The sequence below is a fragment of the Epinephelus moara genome, chromosome 13 (genome assembly GCF_006386435.1).
Source record: "Epinephelus moara isolate mb chromosome 13, YSFRI_EMoa_1.0, whole genome shotgun sequence".
Classification (NCBI taxonomy): domain Eukaryota; kingdom Metazoa; phylum Chordata; class Actinopteri; order Perciformes; family Serranidae; genus Epinephelus; species Epinephelus moara.
In genome coordinates, this window is record NC_065518.1 from 17860286 (window position 1) to 17880045 (window position 19760).

Here is a 19760-nt window from a genome sequence, read left to right on the forward strand (position 1 = left end):
TGACTAATAATGATTGCAGTAGTAGTAGGCATCAGGCAGGACCACTACAGCAGCGTAACCACGACCTACAATCCAGGCATAGGTGTGCCTCGTGGCGCACATCTCATCCCAACTGGACGCAATGCAAACGAAGCAGCAAGCAAACATCTGATTTTGTTTAGCGTTTCCCAATAAAGTTGTACTAACCTCCTCCCGGTGTGTCGCTTGCTTGAAAACCCACTCGCCCTTCCTCTATTTTGGTAAAGCTTTACACACCTCCAACTTATTCTCAGAGCAACAGCGAGCGGTTCCTTAAAACTCGCTCAGGGCTCATAGGCTCCCTGTTGGTGTTGCTCGTAGTATATCTAGACCATTTTTCACACTCCATCTGCCAGCGTCCGCTCGTTCGCTGCATGTTAGGAAGAGGTGTAAGGCTTTTATATTCACATTTAGGAAGCTGGAGTCAGAGAATTTAGATTTTTCCTTTAAAATTACCCAACGGATTAATCGATTATCAAAGTAGTTGGCGATTCATTTAATTGCTGACAGATAGTCGATTAATAGTTGCAGCTTTACACTCATGAAGCCGTAATTCAAGTTTGCTGTTTTCTCAAAACTGTAGCAGTATTATAGAAATATATGTATACTCTTAGAATTGAATCGTATCTCCCGATGCACATGCACTGTAAATCTTCGTGATTCATTCTCACTCTTGGTTATAGCCTGATTTTACCTCATATTATAATTTATGTAATTGCCCCTGTTTTCAGTAATTTGCGGCTGATTGCAATGCAACTATATCTTTCCTCCAAGGCCCTATCTATGCATGGGTGCTGTGTGGCGCTCCTTTTTATAAATACAAACCCAAATGCCAAATGTGGCTAATTAAAGGCGCCTGGATCCTACTGTACCTTGGGTGTGTTTTTCACTCAAATTCCGATATCAGCGCTGCCCATGAAATGTGGCTGGCTGCGCGCCCAAAGCACTACTGTCCCTTGTGAACTGTAAAATAAAGGATTCATCCACTGCCCACGGAGTATCAAGTTGAAGTAGTGCTCTAACTCGCCCATAAATTATGAGCCAGGTGTTTGGTTTGTTTGCTCTTGTGTGCCACTGGTGGAAGACATCGGGGTGGCGCCTCCCTCCCTCCTCCTCCACCTCCTCCTCTTCTCATCCTCTCCCTCCCTCCCTCCATCTCACCGCTCCCTGGGGTGTGTCTATGGCAGCGCCTCTCCTTTCCACGCCGCGTGTGTATGTGTGTATATGTGTGTGTGTGGCGTGCGCTGCTGTTGCTGCCGCCTCCTCCCTCTGCCTCCTATCTGCATCTGCTGCAGAGCTTAGCCAACACGCATCTATGCTCTGTCTCTTGTTTTTCCCACTACCTACCTATTTCTACCCACCACAATTTCTCCCTCTTTCTTTCTGCCTTTCTTTTGTGCTGATAAGGGAGTCAGCGCACACCTACACCCGTGGAGTCTGGGGGGAGAGATGGGGCAGTCACTAGTCGTCACTTTGGAGTATTGAGGACGGCGGTGAACCGGAGGAGAACGCCGGATGGGATAGGAGCCGTGAAACCCACATCACTCACCGCGGATTGAGCAAGCCCCCCTCCTCCTCCTCCTCCTGTCCTCCTCCCCTCCCTCCATCCTCCCCTCTTTCTCTCCCTCTCTCTGTCTCTCCCTAGTCTGCAGCCTCCAAGAACAGCCGCCGCATCATTTTTTCAGAGCAGCAGCCCCCTCCCTCCCTCCATCCTCTCTCTTCTCTCCATCTCCCTTTCTGCTGCTTGCACCACTGTGGGAATGCAGCGAAGGTAAACGAATCGTTGAGTCTTCTTTTTTGCCCCCCTACCCACCACCTCCAATACCGGATCTATCATCGCAGACAGTCAGCTTTGGAGAGCTGTCATCCCGGGGAAATCAGAGTGCTGCTGTCGGCGCAGGGATTGGACCCGGATCAGTTGGATTTAGCCCGGACACCAACAGCAGCAGCAGCAGCAGCACCACCCCATCTTATTGGCAGATCGCATCAGATCCCTTCTGCCCTGCCTCGTTTCAGTTTTACCGGCTCTCCCGTCACTGGATTACCGACAGCTGGAGCGAGCAAAAGGGGTGGCCGGGCATGGAGAACTGACGGCGTTTAGAGGCAAACTTGAAGTAGCCGACAAAGACACCTGCAAGAGGGAAAAAGGGAGCTCTGTGATGCACGCAGAAGAGGTCAAATGAACTCAAAGAGAATAACGGAATAAGGTAACAAGCAGTGGTTTGTATTTCAAGGACCTTATGCGGCCGGTAATCAACCAATTGAGAGTGGAGAAGGGTGCTGCCATAGCCTGGGTTGTTGATCTACGCACGCACACACGCACATGGATTTACAGCTCCAGTCTGAAACGGATCGATATCCTTCTCCGTTTTTTTTTTTACGTCGGCTTTTTTTAACAAGGGAGTGAAGCATCCTGGGATTTATCATCGCTTCGTTAGCGCTGAACTACAGTGAGGCGCCCCCTCGCTCCGCTCTCTCACCTGTCCATAACCTGCGTGCTCGTGTGGAAGTGTGTGTATATTCTCGTGCATTTTCTTTTTGGGGTGTGTGTTTGGTTTGCTGTCCGCCAGAGGGAGTGTAGGTTATATTGCTTGTGTTTGCATTGGAGTGCTGTGCCAGCTTTTAATTAGTAGTAGGTGACTGTGAGTGATTGTGTCTGCTCGTGCTTGTGGGTGCCTGTGCATTTAGTTAATGTTTTTTATGTTTGTGCATGTAGATATATAGGCTTGATATTGTGTGGGTACGTACTTAAGATGCCCAGTGTTTCTTCCACGCCACATCCCCTTCCTCGTATATGCCCTTGTATCATTTGGCCACCTGTTTGACCTCCTGAACACCCCAAGAGAAGAAGAAAAAAGCTCTGGCAGGATGAGTGAGCGTTCCGGTGCAAGCAGTCTAGCAGCCATGACGCTGGAGGAGCCAGGGGCTGAACAGGCATCTCCCAGAGCCCCGGGCCCTCTCCGCTGCGGCCCCTGTGCCGTGTGGCCTCGCCAGCAGACCTGGCTGTGTGCCGTGCCCCTGGTTATGGGCTTTGTGGGACTGGGACTCAGTCTCATGCTGCTGAAATGGATTGTTGTGGGATCCGTCCAAGACTATGTCCCCACTGATCTGGTGGATCCCAAAGGTAGCATTGGACAGGACCCTATATTTCTCTCCAAACCCAGTGCCATGCCCAAGGGGCCCGACATTTCCACAGCCACCACTACTTCAGCTGCCTCTACCACAGCAATGGTGTCGACCACCACGCCGCTAGCCGCGGATGGTACGGCCCCGGCGCCAAGAACTCGATCCGGGCCCCCAGCAAACCACTCAGCCAACGGCAGCACTGCCAACGGAGACGGCAACCGCGCCCCACACCTTCACAACCGTGTCGGCACCCGCATTAGCGGGACTGCAGTTACCACCTCCACCACTCGCACCACCCGACTCACCCCGCCACCCAGCGGTAAGGACGTCACCCCTCGCAGCACTGTTAGAAAAGGAAGCGGCAATAATGGACGTAATGGAGCCGCCAACTCGAAACCAGGGCAGACCTCTGCCACCGTCACCACCACAGCAACCACCACAACTACAGCTACTGTGAAGATCACCACCAAGGTGCAGCCGACCACCTCCCAGCCAGCCGCCCCGGTCAAACCCACGTCACGCTGGAATCGCCCAGGCAAGGGCCCAGCGACACGCCCACACCACCGCTTCCGAACACGTAAGTTAACTTTTTGGGTTCATGGAGATGTGTGAGTGCTGCTGTGTGAGGTTTTGTGTGGAACTCAAGATGAGTGTTTCACAAGAGCTCCTTCCTGGGCCTTCCAGTAATGATAATGGTATACCACTATGGCTGCCAGTTATCACATATAACTGTATGCCAGGGTAGAAAAAAACTCTTTTGTCTGATATGCTTTGATATGACTCATGGTCTGAGAATATAAATTATTTCCTTTTATATCCACATGGAAAGTGGATACTCCAGCAGCTTAACATTAATCGTATTCATTAGCACAGACAGATATCAGGGGATATTCTCAGTATTTTCACCCCTCTCGTCTTTATCTTTCACTTGTGCATTAATCCGATATGAATCTTACCTCCGGAGGAGTTTTTTTTATACGCACTGGTTTAAGTACCATTAAAAGCAGGGCTCCATCTAGTAGAATTTATTTTGTTTTGTCTGCTTGAGTTGGGATGTTAAAGCATTGTGATGTGACCAAGGACAGCATATTTGTGTTATGAAAACAAATAACAGGAGCTGGTGAGGTGTCGAAGTGGGAGAAAGGTTAGCTCTCACCTCCTGTCTAGAGGAATCAGATATAGCAAGGCCACACATCTCATTTAGATGAGAGGATACTGGGAGCAGAGTGTCGCAGGTACTGCTTTCACACTGCAGGGATGTACTGAGAGGGGGAGAGAGAAAGAGAAGGCTCAGAGGGGAAAGTAGATGGATGTCGGGATGAGAATAAGGTTGCAAAGGACAAGTGGATATAGATGCGGTAGGAAATGGGAAAAAAAACGAGAGGAGAAATACTTTGAAAAACAACACAAAGTAGGAGAGGATAGCAAAGGAAGGAAGAGAACACAGGAAGCATAACAAAGAAGGGGAATGAAGAGTGGGAGCTGTGAGTAGAGAGAGATGGCAGATGGAGTGGGCTAAGTGAGGGAAAGGCTTGAGGGAGATAGAGGTTATAAAGCAGGGGAGCTGTGAATTTTGCGTATTTAGCATTGTGTAAAGAAGGAAGGCTTCCTGATTATTCATTCCACAAGGGACGTGTTTTTAACATCACAAGGCATATTTTTTCAGACGTGGGTGGGGCAGGATGCAAGTGTAATCATGAGCACTGACTGTGTATGACTATGTAGAATTTTTATTTCTAAACACCAGGTGCTCTATATTCGAACAAATTCTGCTGGAACGTAGGATTTTAATTGGCAGCTTTGATTTAAAACGTTTGGCTCATGATCATCTATATTTAGTAGCAAATTCACCGTAGCTTCCTGGTACAAATATAGGAAGCTATATTTGCACTAATGCAAAAGATGCAATGGCAAAAATGCACTGTGACCAACATGCTGTGATAAAATTATGAGCTAAATGGATTTATCATGGGAGGGAATTATGAAATTGTCCATTTCCTGTTCCTTTTTTTTCAGCCAAGTGCTCCAGAGGGCAATGACAAACATTAATATGAAAACTGAAACCTTCATTTCTGGTGTGGATCATATGTTTGCATAGCAGTTCCGGTACACTCTCGTTTATCAGTTGGAAAGCGTCAATGACATCGATTCCACAGGCAAACAGTGATCAAGTGACATTATTTCCTCTTTACTTCAGGGCAAAATATTTTCAGCATAGCTGGTTGGACATTGGATATTAAACAATATGCACTCTGTATGCAGTTAAACAGCTTTGCAGAAAACGGCTTAAACTTTGTAGTTTCCCCAATTGTGGGAGAACATTGGCTGTGGTCAGCTTGAATTCATCCAGCAACAATGGACTCCAATGGTGACAAAAGTATAGAAATGCCAATAGGCAGTCCTCAGACTCCTCCCGCAGCATAATCCACTGCTCCAGAGTCAATTACGTCACTCGACAAAGAGCTGCCAAACAGCTGAAAGCTGCCAAACTGGGCAGCCCCCCTTGTGTGAACATCAGGACGCATCTGTTTGTACTGTATACTATGAAAGGGCACTGCCTTCAAAAGCTAAAGCATGCTTAGTGAAGCTGCCCTCCGTTAATAAAACCTTCCAGGTATACGTGTAATATTCAGCTGAGGCCGATGTTGTCGATAAATCTCAAGCCTACATGTTGACATCATGCAGAGTGGGCTGACATTTTGGCTCACATGTGTAATCTTTATCCTTTCATTTAGTAAATATCTACCAGGCAACAGGTGGCACTCTACAGGCACAAGCACCTCTCTGATATGCTCACTGAGTTTGAAATTAATTGGGACAGATTCTTGCCAATAATAAAGCACAATAAATTACTGAATGTTCACCAGATCTTAAAAAACATGCATTTTGAAACCTATCATATCCTCCTGAGACCCGAACTTTTCTTTTGTATGTGTTTTTAATTTCTCCTACCTATTTGGGATTAGTAGGACCTGATAAGTGTAAAAAAACTAAACATTGTCAATGATAATAAAGACCCAATGTCCTCAAACAAGAGGATAATAAAGTCCCAGTGTCCTCAAACAAGACGATAATATAGTCCCAATGTCCTCAAACAAGAGGATAATAAAGTCCCAGTGTCCTCAAACAAGACGATAATAAAGTCCCAATGTCCTCATACAAGACGATAACATAGTCCCAATGTCCTCAAACAAGACGATAATAAAGTCCCAGTGTCCTCAAATGAGATGATGATAAAGTCCCAATGTCCTCAAACGAGATGATAATAAAGTCCCCGTGTCCTCAAACAAGACAATAATATAGTCCCAGTGTCCTCAAACAAGACAATAATATAGTCCCAGTGTCCTCAAACAAGACAATAATATAGTCCCCGTGTCCTCAAACAAGACAATAATATAGTCCCAGTGTCCTCAAACGAGACGATAATAAAGTCCCAATGTCCTCAAACAAGACGATAACATAGTCCCAATGTCCTCAAATGAGACGATAATAAAGTCCCAGTGTCCTCAAACGAGATGATAATAAAGTCCCCGTGTCCTCAAACAAGACAATAATATAGTCCCAGTGTCCTCAAACAAGACGATAATAAAATCCCAATGTCCTCAAACAAGATGATAACATAGTCCCAATGTCCTCAAACAAGACGATAACATAGTCCCAATGTCCTCAAATGAGACGATAATAAAGTCCCAGTGTCCTCAAACGAGATGATAATAAAGTCCCCGTGTCCTCAAACAAGACAATAATATAGTCCCAGTGTCCTCAAACAAGACGATAATAAAATCCCAATGTCCTCAAACAAGATGATAACATAGTCCCAATGTCCTCAAACAAGACGATAACATAGTCCCAATGTCCTCAAATGAGACGATAATAAAGTCCCAGTGTCCTCAAACAAGAGGATAATAAAGTCCCAGTGTCCTCAGACAAGACGATAACATAGTCCCAATGTCCTCAAATGAGACGATAATAAAGTCCCAGTGTCCTCAAACGAGATGATAATAAAGTCCCCGTGTCCTCAAACAAGACAATAATATAGTCCCAGTGTCCTCAAACAAGACGATAATAAAGTCCCAATGTCCTTAAACAAGACGATAACATAGTCCCAATGTCCTCAAATGAGACGATAATAAAGTCCCAGTGTCCTCAAACAAGAGGATAATAAAGTCCCAGTGTCCTCAGACAAGACGATAATAAAGTCCCAATGTCCTCAAACAAGACGATAACATAGTCCCAATGTCCTCAAATGAGACGATAATAAAGTCCCAGTGTCCTCAAACGAGATGATAATAAAGTCCCTGTGTCCTCAAACAAGACAATAATATAGTCCCAGTGTCCTCAAACGAGATGATAATAAAGTCCCCGTGTCCTCAAACAAGACAATAATATAGTCCCAGTGTCCTCGAACGAGACGATAATAAAGTCCCATGTCCTCAAACAAGACAATAATATAGTCCCAGTGTCCTCGAACGAGACGATAATAAAGTCCCAGTGTCCTCAAACAAGACGATAACATAGTCCCAATGTCCTCAAATGAGACGATAATATAGTCCCAGTGTCCTCAAATGAGATGATGATAAAGTCCCAGTGTCCTCAAACGAGACATAATAAAATCCCAGTGTCTTCGAACGAGACGATAATAAAGTCCCAATGTCCTCAAACGAGACAATAATAAAGTCCCAATGTCCTCAAATGAGACGATTAAGGTCCCAGTGTCCTCGAACGAGACGATAATATAGTCCCATGTCCTCAAACGAGACGATAATAAAGTCCCAATGTCCTCGAACGAGACGATAATATAGTCACATGTCCTCAAACGAGACGATAATAAAGTCCTAGTGTCCTCAAACGAGACAATAATAAATTCCCAATATCTTCAAATGAGCACTTTCTAATTAACAGCCTTTTGGCTTGTTACTGTTGCTAAAATTAGTAAAAAATGTTGCCAAATCAAACTACAGACATTCTTAATCATACTTAAACAAGTCAAATCTGATCAGGTTTTAAACCTTGTCCACTTTTGTGTTGGGATTGGCTGCAGACTGACTTGACAGAGATGGCTGCCATCTTGCTTTTACATGGATTTGTGTATTATGCTCTTGGTGGCACATAAAGGTGTCCAGGAATTAGGACAACAGGTCTAGATTAAGCAGAATGAAGTATAAGGTCCAGTAAACCCAAAATATGATGTCCTCATATGACGACACAGGGTTTCAGGAGGATATAGAAAAACTGTGTGTTCCCAAAAATGTTCCCAAAAATATCAACCCTCAGTCGTTTCTTGTTTGTCAAAAATATCACCATGGCAGCAGGCATTGTTAAAGCTCTAGCGTAAGCATTAGTAATTACTGATGCCTTCAGTCGGTGATAAAAACCTTTCTACAAAAATAGTTATATTTGTAGAAATAGATTCTGTCTGCTACGTTTTGAGAAAGTCCATTAATATCTTCCATGAGTAATGTCATTTTAATAGCGAGGTACCTCACCAGACATTTATGGCAGTCTTTATTGTTAAGAAACTATAAAAGATGCTCATCACTCTTATGGCATGTTCAGATTCTGGAAGGGGATATCACATCATGGTAATTTTAAATAGCTATGATACAGTGATCTGTCAGGATGTGTCTTTCTTTTCTCCAGTTGACATTTCACTAATATGATGTTTCATTGAAGTCTGTCCTTGTAGTAAAATTGCTGCAGGTGTTATTCAACTACTATTCTCATGGCCCAGGATCTGTGCATAAATGATATGCTGTCATTGATGACTGTAGGCTAATTGTTCTGTGAATAAATAGACGTCTTTGGCAGAAAAAAGTCATTTCTGCTCATCAAGACATAACAGAATTCCTTGTAGAGTTGGAAGGTTTCCTGACAGATGCAATGCAGACTTTAACTTGTACGTAGGCCATCTGAAGAAAAACATTTGATACCATAGAAGAAGTGTGAGTTTCAACTAGATATTATGTCGTTATTGAGATTTGAGACTATAAATCGTCTTACATTCTGGATATTGTAAAGATTAAATTGAATTTATCAACTTACCAGTCTACCAGTCTTTTCTTACCAGGACATATCGCTCAGCCCCTAGTTTCAACATGTTAACTAAAGTTGGTACTAAGTTCATCTCTACAAATATAGATTTGACTAACTTCATTGTCAGTTCATCTTTTATTACTTCCTCAATTAATCGATTAGTTGTTTGGTCTATAAATGTCAGAAAATGGTGAAAAATGTCAGTCGGTGTTTCCCAAAGCCCAAGATGACGTCGTCAAAGTTCCTGTTTTGTCTACAACCCAAAGATCATTGACCATCTTAGAGGAGTAAAGAAAGCAGAAAATAATCACATTGAAGAAGCTGGAATCGGAGAATTTTGACTTTTCTTTCCTTAAAAAATTACTCAAGCGATTATTAAATTAGTTGGTGACTGATTTAATAGTTGACAACTAATCTATTAAGCGTTGCAGCTCTTCTGAATATTTATGCAAAATATGTCAAGATTTTGGTATCAAAAGCGTTCTGGTTTCCGTTTGTAGTCCAAGTAGTACGGACCAATCCCATTTATTGGGCAGGTAAACAGATCATGCTGAGAGCAAAATAGGCTGAATGCATCAGTGCCCATCGGCTATTACCTGAGAACGATTTAGCTTTTCATTTGCTTTTTGTGAAATAATTTATCTTCATTCATATGCAGATATCTGTTTATAGAGATTAGCTGAAATGACCAGTGCATAGAAGAGGAAGTCCTGACCCAGATATCTGTTGGCAACACTACACATTGGCTGTTGCCCTCCAGAGGCTTATCATCGACTCCGACTGATAGCTGATTGATTCTGAGTCACGAATTGAATTCACCAGTTGAGTTTGCTGCGTTCATCTTTTCTAAGAGGCCTTATTTTTACATTTTTGCAGGACAGCTCTTTTTGTGCAAAACCACAGCTGTAACTCCATTGTTTTTTACAGATCACGCTCATAAACTATCCTGTTATCCCCTCCAGTATTTGTGAATAATTTGAATTTAAGTGGATCAAACAGCAACAAACTTTTGGGCATATGGCTGGTATTTAATGGTTATTGTTCAGAGAGGACACCTACCTCTGTTACCACTTATTTTCTCAAGACTACGCTTTGTGTTAAACGGCTTCTTGTTGCAGAGTTTTCTTCCCTGTGCCTCGTATTGACACAGTTTCTATGGGTTAAAATATTGATGTGCGCTCTTTACTGCATATTACTTTTATTCACACAACCTCCATGCTGTTTATATTCATTCACACAACCCCTGTGTACAGCATTTATGTGCTATATTAAATGCAGAACACTAACACCGTATTCTTAAGGGCAAAACGCAGCCTTTTATGAAGCATGTTTCGTGAATGCAGCTTCTTCTAAAGCACGGATGTATGAAGCTAACTGTATTAGTATGTGGAGTTGTGCAATGCAGCTTATTTAAAGAGTAATGGTACAGAGAAATTGTCTTGGCTGATGATGAAACGCTCTGTAAAACATGGCTCCAGGTGCATTTGTCTTTATCCATAGCCAAGCGATCTCATATTTTATGTTAAGTCGTGCGCTAATGCAGTTATACTGTATGGCATCAGGTTTCAGATAAACTGGACTGCGTATAGGAGGCAGTAACATTATTTTTTTCCTGCTCTGCTCATTGCTATTGCTCCTGCTGTTTGGTGAGGATCTAAATGAATCTCTGTGTCCTGGAAGAAAGACAAGCTCTGTCCGTTGGGGATAATGACATATTTTACCTACTCCTTTTGTCTTTTTTTCCTCTCCTCTTTCTCCCTCGCTCTCCCTCTATCCCCGTGGTTATTGTGTCCGCTCTCAGTGTCATTGTGCTCCACCGTCTATTTTTGCTTTGCTTTTGTGTTTTCTATCTTCTTTTATACGTTAGCTCCTCAGCTCGCATTCATGAGCATATGGGCAGAAGCAGAAAAAAACTGGCACACTTGTGAACACAAAGACGAGCATGAAGCATGTGTGTGCCCGTACTCATGAATCTGTCATTTGGTTTTCTCTATCTGAGGCCATTATGTATCAGACTCCACTCTCTACATACAGGCCCCATTGGCTCAGAAGTAGGGAAATAACAGGCGAATGGAGCAGTGCACAATGAATGCCTGTTGGGGAAACCATGGACGCCGTGTTGGCTCTGGGCCCAATTCCACTCTCTTCTTGCTTGTGAGAAATCTCCCTTAGTGAAGTGTGGTTGTAATGCTGTGCACATCTCGCTAGCCTGATTCCAGACTTGTGAATCGCCGGCCACATTCAAATTTTGTGTCAGGCGATTCAAAGGTCTGGTGCTGCTCTTCAGCAGAATCAATAGCTGTTTCCCCCAGTTGGGGAAACAACCGAATCAGTCAGCGCCTTTATAGGTGGGTCTCATTTTGTCATCTGTGTGAGAGCCAGACACAGCTATCAAGGCTTCTGTAAATCAACAGACTGAAACAACAGCCATTAAACCACAACACCTGTGCACTGAAGGCATTTTTTGAGAAGAGATGAAAACGTGTGGTTGCTTTTATCCCCTCAGGTTCAATTTATCAGTTGGCTCGTTTTGCAATTAAGAAACTAGATGGGGAGGATTCAGTACTTAAAGTTAGTCTTCCTTGTGGGTCTAAGTGAAGAGAATTTTTTGAACTTGTTATTGATTCTATTTATATCCTATAAAATAGGGCTAGACGATTTGGCCAGCAATATTATTATCATTTTTTTTCCCACACTGATCAATATACAATATATATAATAGGATAATGCTGTCAGTTTGAAGACTATCCTGATAATGACTGAAGCCTAAAGAAACCAGAAACCCACAAAAAAGTGTGTTAAATTCGATAAAAAATATGATAAAATATTATTTTGAGTAACATCCAAATGTAGACATTTTACTTTGCAAAGAAACTTTATATGCCTTAACAAAACAATACAAGTGTTAGGGTCCAAGCAGTGAGGCAACTAGGACAAAATTGCGGGTTTTTATTGACCCAAAAAATGCATGAAAAACTAGAGCACTCAGAGAGCGCAGACCTCCGCCAAGCAGCTCGGATTTCCCGCCATTTTATTATTTTATCCACTTTGCTTCAACCGATCACCACCGAAATTTTATCATCTGTCCCTTGTCCCATTATCAACTTTTCCTGAAAATTTCATCAAAATCCATTGAGAACTTTTTGAGTTATTTTGCAGACAAACAGACCAACGCCGGCGAAAACATAACCTCCTTGGCGGAGGTAATTACAAACTAAGAAATTAACAACTAGGCCTATAAAAGAGAAAAGCATAACATAACTATACTCAATATAATAACTAAACAAGGCGTTAACTGAACAAACTGACCTGTCAGAATGACTCACGAGGGAGCATAGTGGCTTGGCCAAACCAAATAATACACAAGGGGTAACCTAAATGGAAGGAAACTGCAACTGAATACAAAGCAAAACTAACTAAACCCAAATCCCCCCATGACATGGCAAGATATGGTTTGGTCCAATGAGTTGGCTCCAAAATTTAAGAGTTCTCAGCCCTGGAACCAGAAGGGGACCTCTCCAAACAACCACAGTAACTCAAAGACAACGAAACAGATAATTAATATCGAACATTGCCTTTGTAACCCTACAATGCTAGAATGTGTACCACCTGTGTGATATTATGTGTTTAGGTATGGTTGACCATAAATGAAAGAAACCGGTATGGATAATGAACCAATGAGTTGAAAGAGTGTGGATTGGGAAAACATTACCATGTGTGGCTGTGACCATCACCACAAGTTAGCTTTTTTTTTTAACATTTTAAAATAACGGTGTGTTAGTTTGGATGGTTCCTTTTCAGATGATCAAACTAGCAGTCATCCAGAAATCATAGAACCCTAGTTACGTCTGTAACTCTCAGTTTGTTGTGTTTCTCGTGTTGGCTGGCAGCGACTGATGTCATATTTTGCAGACAAGCTCACTCTGTGCTCAGTTGCTTTTGGCTTCTATATAATCAATGCGGTGTTAGCTTTTTCGTCAACTATTTCCTCATCTTTAGAGAAAAATGTGAGTTTACTTTTAGCACTTTAGCATAACGAGCTCCCAGGAAAACAAACCATGTGTGGATTAAGAGGAGGCTGCAAGTAAATGGGACTAATGGATAATGAGCATTGTTGTCATTGACTCCAGTAAAATAAAGGCTATCCTTAGGTCTGTTTCATTGCCTTATGTGTCAGCTCTGCTCTGAAGTTACACTGCTGTCCACTCTGTGTGTGGATCACGGCCCCGCCCTCCTGCAAACAGGCAGTGACAGACAGCACAGTCAGAGGAAGAGGCAGCAGACTGACTGGCTGTTGTTTTTATTTCTGCTGTGTGATAGTCTGTTAGTGTAGTTCATATCGAGGTAAAATGTCCAAAGTTGATCATCGTTATCGACGCACATGTTATCGTGATCCCCTATTGAGATTGTGACTACTTTAAAGTTAAACACCCTAAGTGACTTTGATCAGCAGGTTAAAGGTGACTTGTGCCGGCAACCCCTAAAGTAGAATCTGTCGTCTGAGAATGACGTCAAGCAGATGGATACCTCAGTTACAGTGATTGGTCAGGGCAAAACAAACTCCCTCCTAAACAGAAAACAGCTTAACAAGAGGCCAACATCGAACTGAATACTGGGGCGGTAACGAAATGACATTTGAGTCTGAAAAAACAGGCCAGCATCAAACAGTTGTGGAGTCAAAAGCCAGTGAGATATTGTGCCACATTCTTTTTTTCCCACATAGGAAAACACAAGAGAGCGACATAGACGATGTCACAGACAAAAAGCACAGAAATGGATGTTTTTCCTGACACGCAAGCCCCCGTTTTTTGTTTTGTTGTTTGTTTTTTTCCTGACTATACATGAAGCCTGCACAAAGTACTACTGTAGGACCAGTGGAGCGTGTAAGGGGGATTAAAAACAAAGATATAAATCCAGTTTGCCTCTCTCTCTCCCTCTCCAGGGAGGTCAGGCTCAGATTTGCCAGGCTGCCTCTGAGGCCCCTCTGTCTCTCCTGAGACACGCTCTGCTTGTTCGTTGACGCTGGCCCAAGCAGGACTGCTTCTGCACAGTGTGTGTGTGCAGCTGCACCGATTTACAAATATCTTTCCGAGCTGGAAAGCAAGCCCTTATGCCTCGGATTCTATCATTTTGGGCTCAAAGTTATTAAAGAACATTTGAGCCCAAACTGTTATTTTTTTCCCCGGTCTCAGTGTGTGACTTGCAGATCTACTCTTACACAGGAGGTTGTTGTAAGCCTCAGAAGAGTAGCTCAATGCTGCAATTTGATGTTAACATACTGAGTAATAGCGGTGGAGCCGGTGCTAGGGGCTGTCAGTCAGAAAGAATAACATTTTGCTGTTAGGAAATACCTGTCTGACATGACAAATGTGGAAATGTCTAACTGTCTGTGGTGGCCGCTGTACATCAAATTCTCATTTAAGTGGCTTTATATTGGCTTAATTATTTAAAATGAATGGGGTTTTCAGGATCCATAAAGTGCTTGCATAAATGTTCCAATACCATAAATAGAAATAATTCTTATTAGCACTGCTGGAAGAGGCGTTAGTAAAAACCATGCCTTAAGACATGTTCAAGTACATGTAATTGTTCTGACACCGTGGACCTACTGGCTTCCATTAGTGTTTCTATAATGCAAAATATGTGCCTATACAATCTCTTAACAAAGAGCTTTGTTTTATTACTAATTAAACAGACATATTTCTAAATAAAGAAAGAATATCGTTGTAATATTAGCCGAGTTGAGATTCATCAGACAGTAAAAGATGTGTGCATGCACTTTGCAAATACAAATTAATGAAAGTGTGCAGCATTCTGCAGTGCTGGCCATGAACATCTAGCTAGCAGAGACACTTGACACTGATGGGCACCAATTACAAAGCAGAATACATCAGTGTATTCAGTGGGGTAAGCCTGCAGACAAATTATCCTGGAGTGACAGCCCGGCGAATGCTTGAAATTTTGTGGGAATTGATCCCATGCCCTTTCCATTGCTAGTGCCGTGCTCTACCCACTGAACCTCACTGAATCAATAAGGAAGAGGGAGGGAGAGAGCCCTGAGTCAGGAGGGCTGAGGGAGATACAGGGAGCGAGAACAGAAGGACAGAAATAGGGCGTGTTGGATACAAAGGAGAGAGAGAGAGAAAAAAATGAATTTATTGGGGCGAAGACTGTCAAAAACCATAAGAGCATGCTCCAGAAGTAAGGATCCAGCTGCAAGGTAAAGGCATATACTCATCACAGTTGAGTGAATGAGGCTTGGCCAGACATTTTACATATCTCAGACCACCATTCTACCGGCTCTATTATTATCTCGCTCATTTTTATGCAGATTGCCCTCAAGGTATTACCGGTATCCATATTTGAATTTTCAAGTCTTTCTCTTCAATCCTGTCACCACAACGCCTGCATGATATATCCTATACAGAGCAGACAGGCAGGCTATGTAGATCAGTGGAGGTTATCAATGTATTATGTTATATTATACATGATATGCGCATTTTATCGGCTGTCTGTGTGTTTGTGTGTGTGTGTGTGTCTGAGTGTCTAAGGAACACTGTGCTATGTTGTGTACATAAAGATAATAAAGAAAGCTATATCACATGAACTTTTGGTAGGCGCATCAACCATCATAGAGCTGAATCTGTCAGTCACTCTTACTGGGAACTATTTTCATTTAAATTTTTTAATTGGCAAGTTGCCAATCATTTTCTGGCAACACCCTCTCAAATGTGAAAATTTAAAGGGTAAGTTTGGTATTTTTAACTTGGCCCTTTTCCCCCCATGTTTTTGTATCTTACTACTACTGTATCTAACTAATGGGCACAACAGTTGTTATTTTTTTAAACTTCGTACAGTATTGAGCATGAACTTTGCAGCCAGCAGTGGCAAAAAGGCTGCTATCTTATCACATGAGGTATGTTCACACTGTCAATTTATGTTCACTAAAAGTGCTTGTGTTTTTGCCACTGACAGGCTCAGAATATTACTCTAAAACCCTGTTTCCACCAACACTTTCTGTATGGTACCTTTGGAACCAACAGTAACCCTTCAGACATGGTACCTAGACCCGTGATCTGCAACACAACCGGTGCGCGGAAACTCATCAGCCCCAGACACGGGTGTCAAAATACTTAAATCTGAACACATGATGGCGAACATTTCTGTTAACTTTCGACATTTAGAGGCTTCACTCTCTAATTGCCTTTGTTTTTTTCCCCTCACCTTCTCAGCCCCACCCTTTTCTTTCCGTGTTTTTTGGATTAATACCAGTATCCATATTGTTCTCTTTCACGCTGTCTGGATTAATNATTATCAAGGAGAAAAAGGAAAAAAAACAAACAAACAAAAAAAAAAAACGGTGATGACTGCGTGGCGGCCGCCGGCCGTCCTGGAGTACCGGCCGTTCTGTGATTCTCCAGAACCTCCAGATGGCCAGTCCGCCCCTAGCAAACAGTACTCTTTAATGTGGGCAGGGTTATTGCTACTCACTGCTCCGTCCAGCACTCACTGTATTTCCTCATTTATCAGTCTGCACCTTGTATATCGTCCACAGAACAAGATTGCACACTTTCAGAACAGAATAAAACAGGCTGAAGTGAGAGTTTCTCTCCATTTAAAAATAGCCAGTTTGTGCATTTAGTCCTTCTCAGGCAAGCTCAGGGGTTTAGTGTTGCTGGAGCACACAGGAACGACGCTCCACAACGCTTTTTGTGATCCGGTCAAAATTAATACATATTTTTAAACGCTTGAAGATCCACTCATTACTTAAAGTGTATGTCATCCAAGAGAGACAGTAAAAACTTCAGTAATGGTCAAAGTTGTTAAAGTGAAATTTAAGGTGTAACATAACAAGTAGACGTTCCACCTTAAAGGTTGCCAGCAGTTGGCCCAGTGAATTAAGTTCATCATGAATTGAGTTCAAAACATCATTTTATTTTATAGTTACAGTTTACTAATATATGTAAAACTCTCCACAGTATGAACAGTGGTTACAAACCAGACACAACTCAGCCCTGAGCAGAGTGACCGTCCGCTATTGACCAGTCAACGGACTGCAGTGTTCACAGCTCCACCTTTTAGTACCAGATCTGTGTGCTAGGTACCCCAACAGAGGGGGGACCAAAAATGGGGACGGTACGGAACCGTTCCATTGGTACCATCCACAACTTTCCACAGTGGCAACAGAAAAAATCGTACCGAACTGAACTGAACTGTACTGCTCTGTGGAAACAGGGCATTCCATTATATTAAACATTATGCAAAGGATCCCTACAGAGGGGCTGTTTCTGGTTAAACAAAAAGGATCTTACTCTTTAACAAAAAGGTCTATCTCTGTGGGGGTCCTTTCCATAAATTGTCAAACACATAGAATGATAATCTGAGTCTATCAGTGGCAAAAACAAGCACTTTTAGTGGACGTACACTAACTGCCGGACATGCTCCGAATGTTTACATAGCTGCCTGGTTCACTGCTGCCGGCTGTCGACCTCTCGCTCAATGCTGGACCAGTTTCCAAAATTGTTGTTCCTATTGGTCACCTTGATGCAAAAACATGGGAAAATTGAGTCCGTGTTGAAAAATTCAGACTTACCCTTTAATGTTTGTAGTTGTAATATATGATAGTAAATTGAATAACTTTAGGTTTTGGTTGGAAAACAAGCAATGTGAGTATGTTGGGAAATTATACGGGACATTATATATAAAAGTATTCTTTAATTAGTTGTGAAAACAGTAGTGACAGTTGCAACATCGAATCACTGTGCAGCAAGAGAGCCAGTGCTGTAGCAGCCTCAGCTATCAGTACTTATCACACATTACCACGATGCATAATGCTGATGAGGCTATACCAGAGTGAAACGAGCTAGCACTGACAGGTAAACACGAGCGATACGCTAATGGTTTGGACACACGAGGGTGAAACTGCTAGCGAAATGTGTCATGTTGGCTCAGCGGTCCAGTCCGAGGCCTACTGTGTAACATCCGAGATTGTAGCTTTGGATTGTCGTTGCGTGCCATCCTCCATCACAGGAGGGACAAATGATCCTTGAGTTGAGCCTCTTAGGCATCACTTCCTCTCAGGCTGTTTACATATTCCGAATCCCTCAGTTGAATTGGCAGATCCTTACCACAACCATGGCCCTGACCTTAACCTTAACCTTTTGTAGCCTAAAGCACGCAGGGCTTGTTGGGGATGCTGGAGGGCGTCGGACAAAGTACTTCCTGCAGGGAAATTGGCTTGGTAAACAAAAGTTAAAGGCAAGTCCTTAGAAAGACACCAGAAATCTCAAACAGCAAGATCAGATGACTTATCTGGACACTTATTTGTTACTTCTCCTCTTAAATTATTAATTATGCAGCCACCTCTGTCTGATATTACAAACAAGATGGCCATTACATTCTGTGTAATCACACGCAGGTATACCAGTAAAACTTTGTGTTGCTGCTGTAACGAATATCTTGTGAAGTTTATCTGATGCTTTTCAGTGACATTCGACTCTCAGGCAGCAGCCAGGGGACTCATAGATTGTTGGAGGAGAGGCTTGCCTACTGTAAGTACTGACTGAGGCCATCTTAGGGCTTCTTAATGTCACCGTGTGATTTATGTAGACAAAATGTCCACCGGGATGTGGCAGAGAGAAGAAGAGGTAAGATTGAGGGGGGAGTACGGGTTGAAATATTAATGTATGGGAAGGAAAACATGTGGAATGTGTGTTTCCGGAAGTGTGAATAATTGATGAAGCCTCCCTTTTATAAAGTACTTGAGATGTCCCATGCTCTGGAGTCTAATGGCAGAAACACAGTATAGGATTTTACTGTAACATAGTTGTCCTCCACGGGCTGTCCCTTATAGGCAGAGGCACCAATTGCCATATGAGGCCTTTCATAATATTAAAGGTCCCTGGACACCAAATCAGGATTTACATTTGGCTTCTTTTTCCTCATCTCTTTTCATAAAAGCGGCAAAAAGCCCCCTCCTGCAAAGTTAATGGTTACTAATGTTTCCACAGAGAAATAAAGGTGTTCTTAGCCTAAGGAAAGAAATAATCCTAATTGAAAGTAAACAGTGGGATCATTATTGTCTCCGAACATGACTCCCTCGCTTTACATCTTTTCAAATTGGAAGAAATGGAGAGTAGTGAACGCTTTTAAAGACTGGGTTTAGTGGTGGTGGCGCTGTGTCTGTGTGCTGGGGGAGTTCTCACTAACTCACTCATTTTAATCACATGCTGTCATGCCTACTTACCCACAAGTCTGCCACAGTGCTTTATTGTTGCGTCTTAGGAATGGGTGCTTAGTATTTGCCTGCTTATGAACACACAAAAACAGCAGTCATTCATTCATTCGCTCACTCATTCATCCAGTCATTCATGTGCACAGAGCGCAGTGACTTGCTGATAGCTCAAGGGGCACCGAGATATGGTAGTGCATGTGGCTGTGGCAGCGCAGAGAGGATTACAGTCCATCATATCTGATCTGAGACTGTTAGATCCCAATATTGAATTACGGACCCCGCGGGGTCTCTGGTTCCGTTATCAATTTGCAAACGAATAACGCGGAAAAGGAAAGAGATGGGAGCTGGA

The 19760-nt window shown here is 42.8% G+C and overlaps 1 protein-coding gene across 1 annotated transcript in view; it reads left to right on the plus strand.

Moving 5' to 3' along the window:
• Positions 1-1737: 1737 nt before the first annotated feature.
• nrg3b (neuregulin 3b) overlaps positions 1738-19760 on the plus strand; it is a 303274-nt gene continuing 285251 nt past the window's right edge. The window contains exon 1 of the mRNA XM_050060435.1: positions 1738-3721. Coding sequence (XP_049916392.1) covers positions 2887-3721 — 835 coding nt within the window. The 5' untranslated portion in view covers positions 1738-2886. The remainder of the gene's footprint in view (positions 3722-19760) is intronic.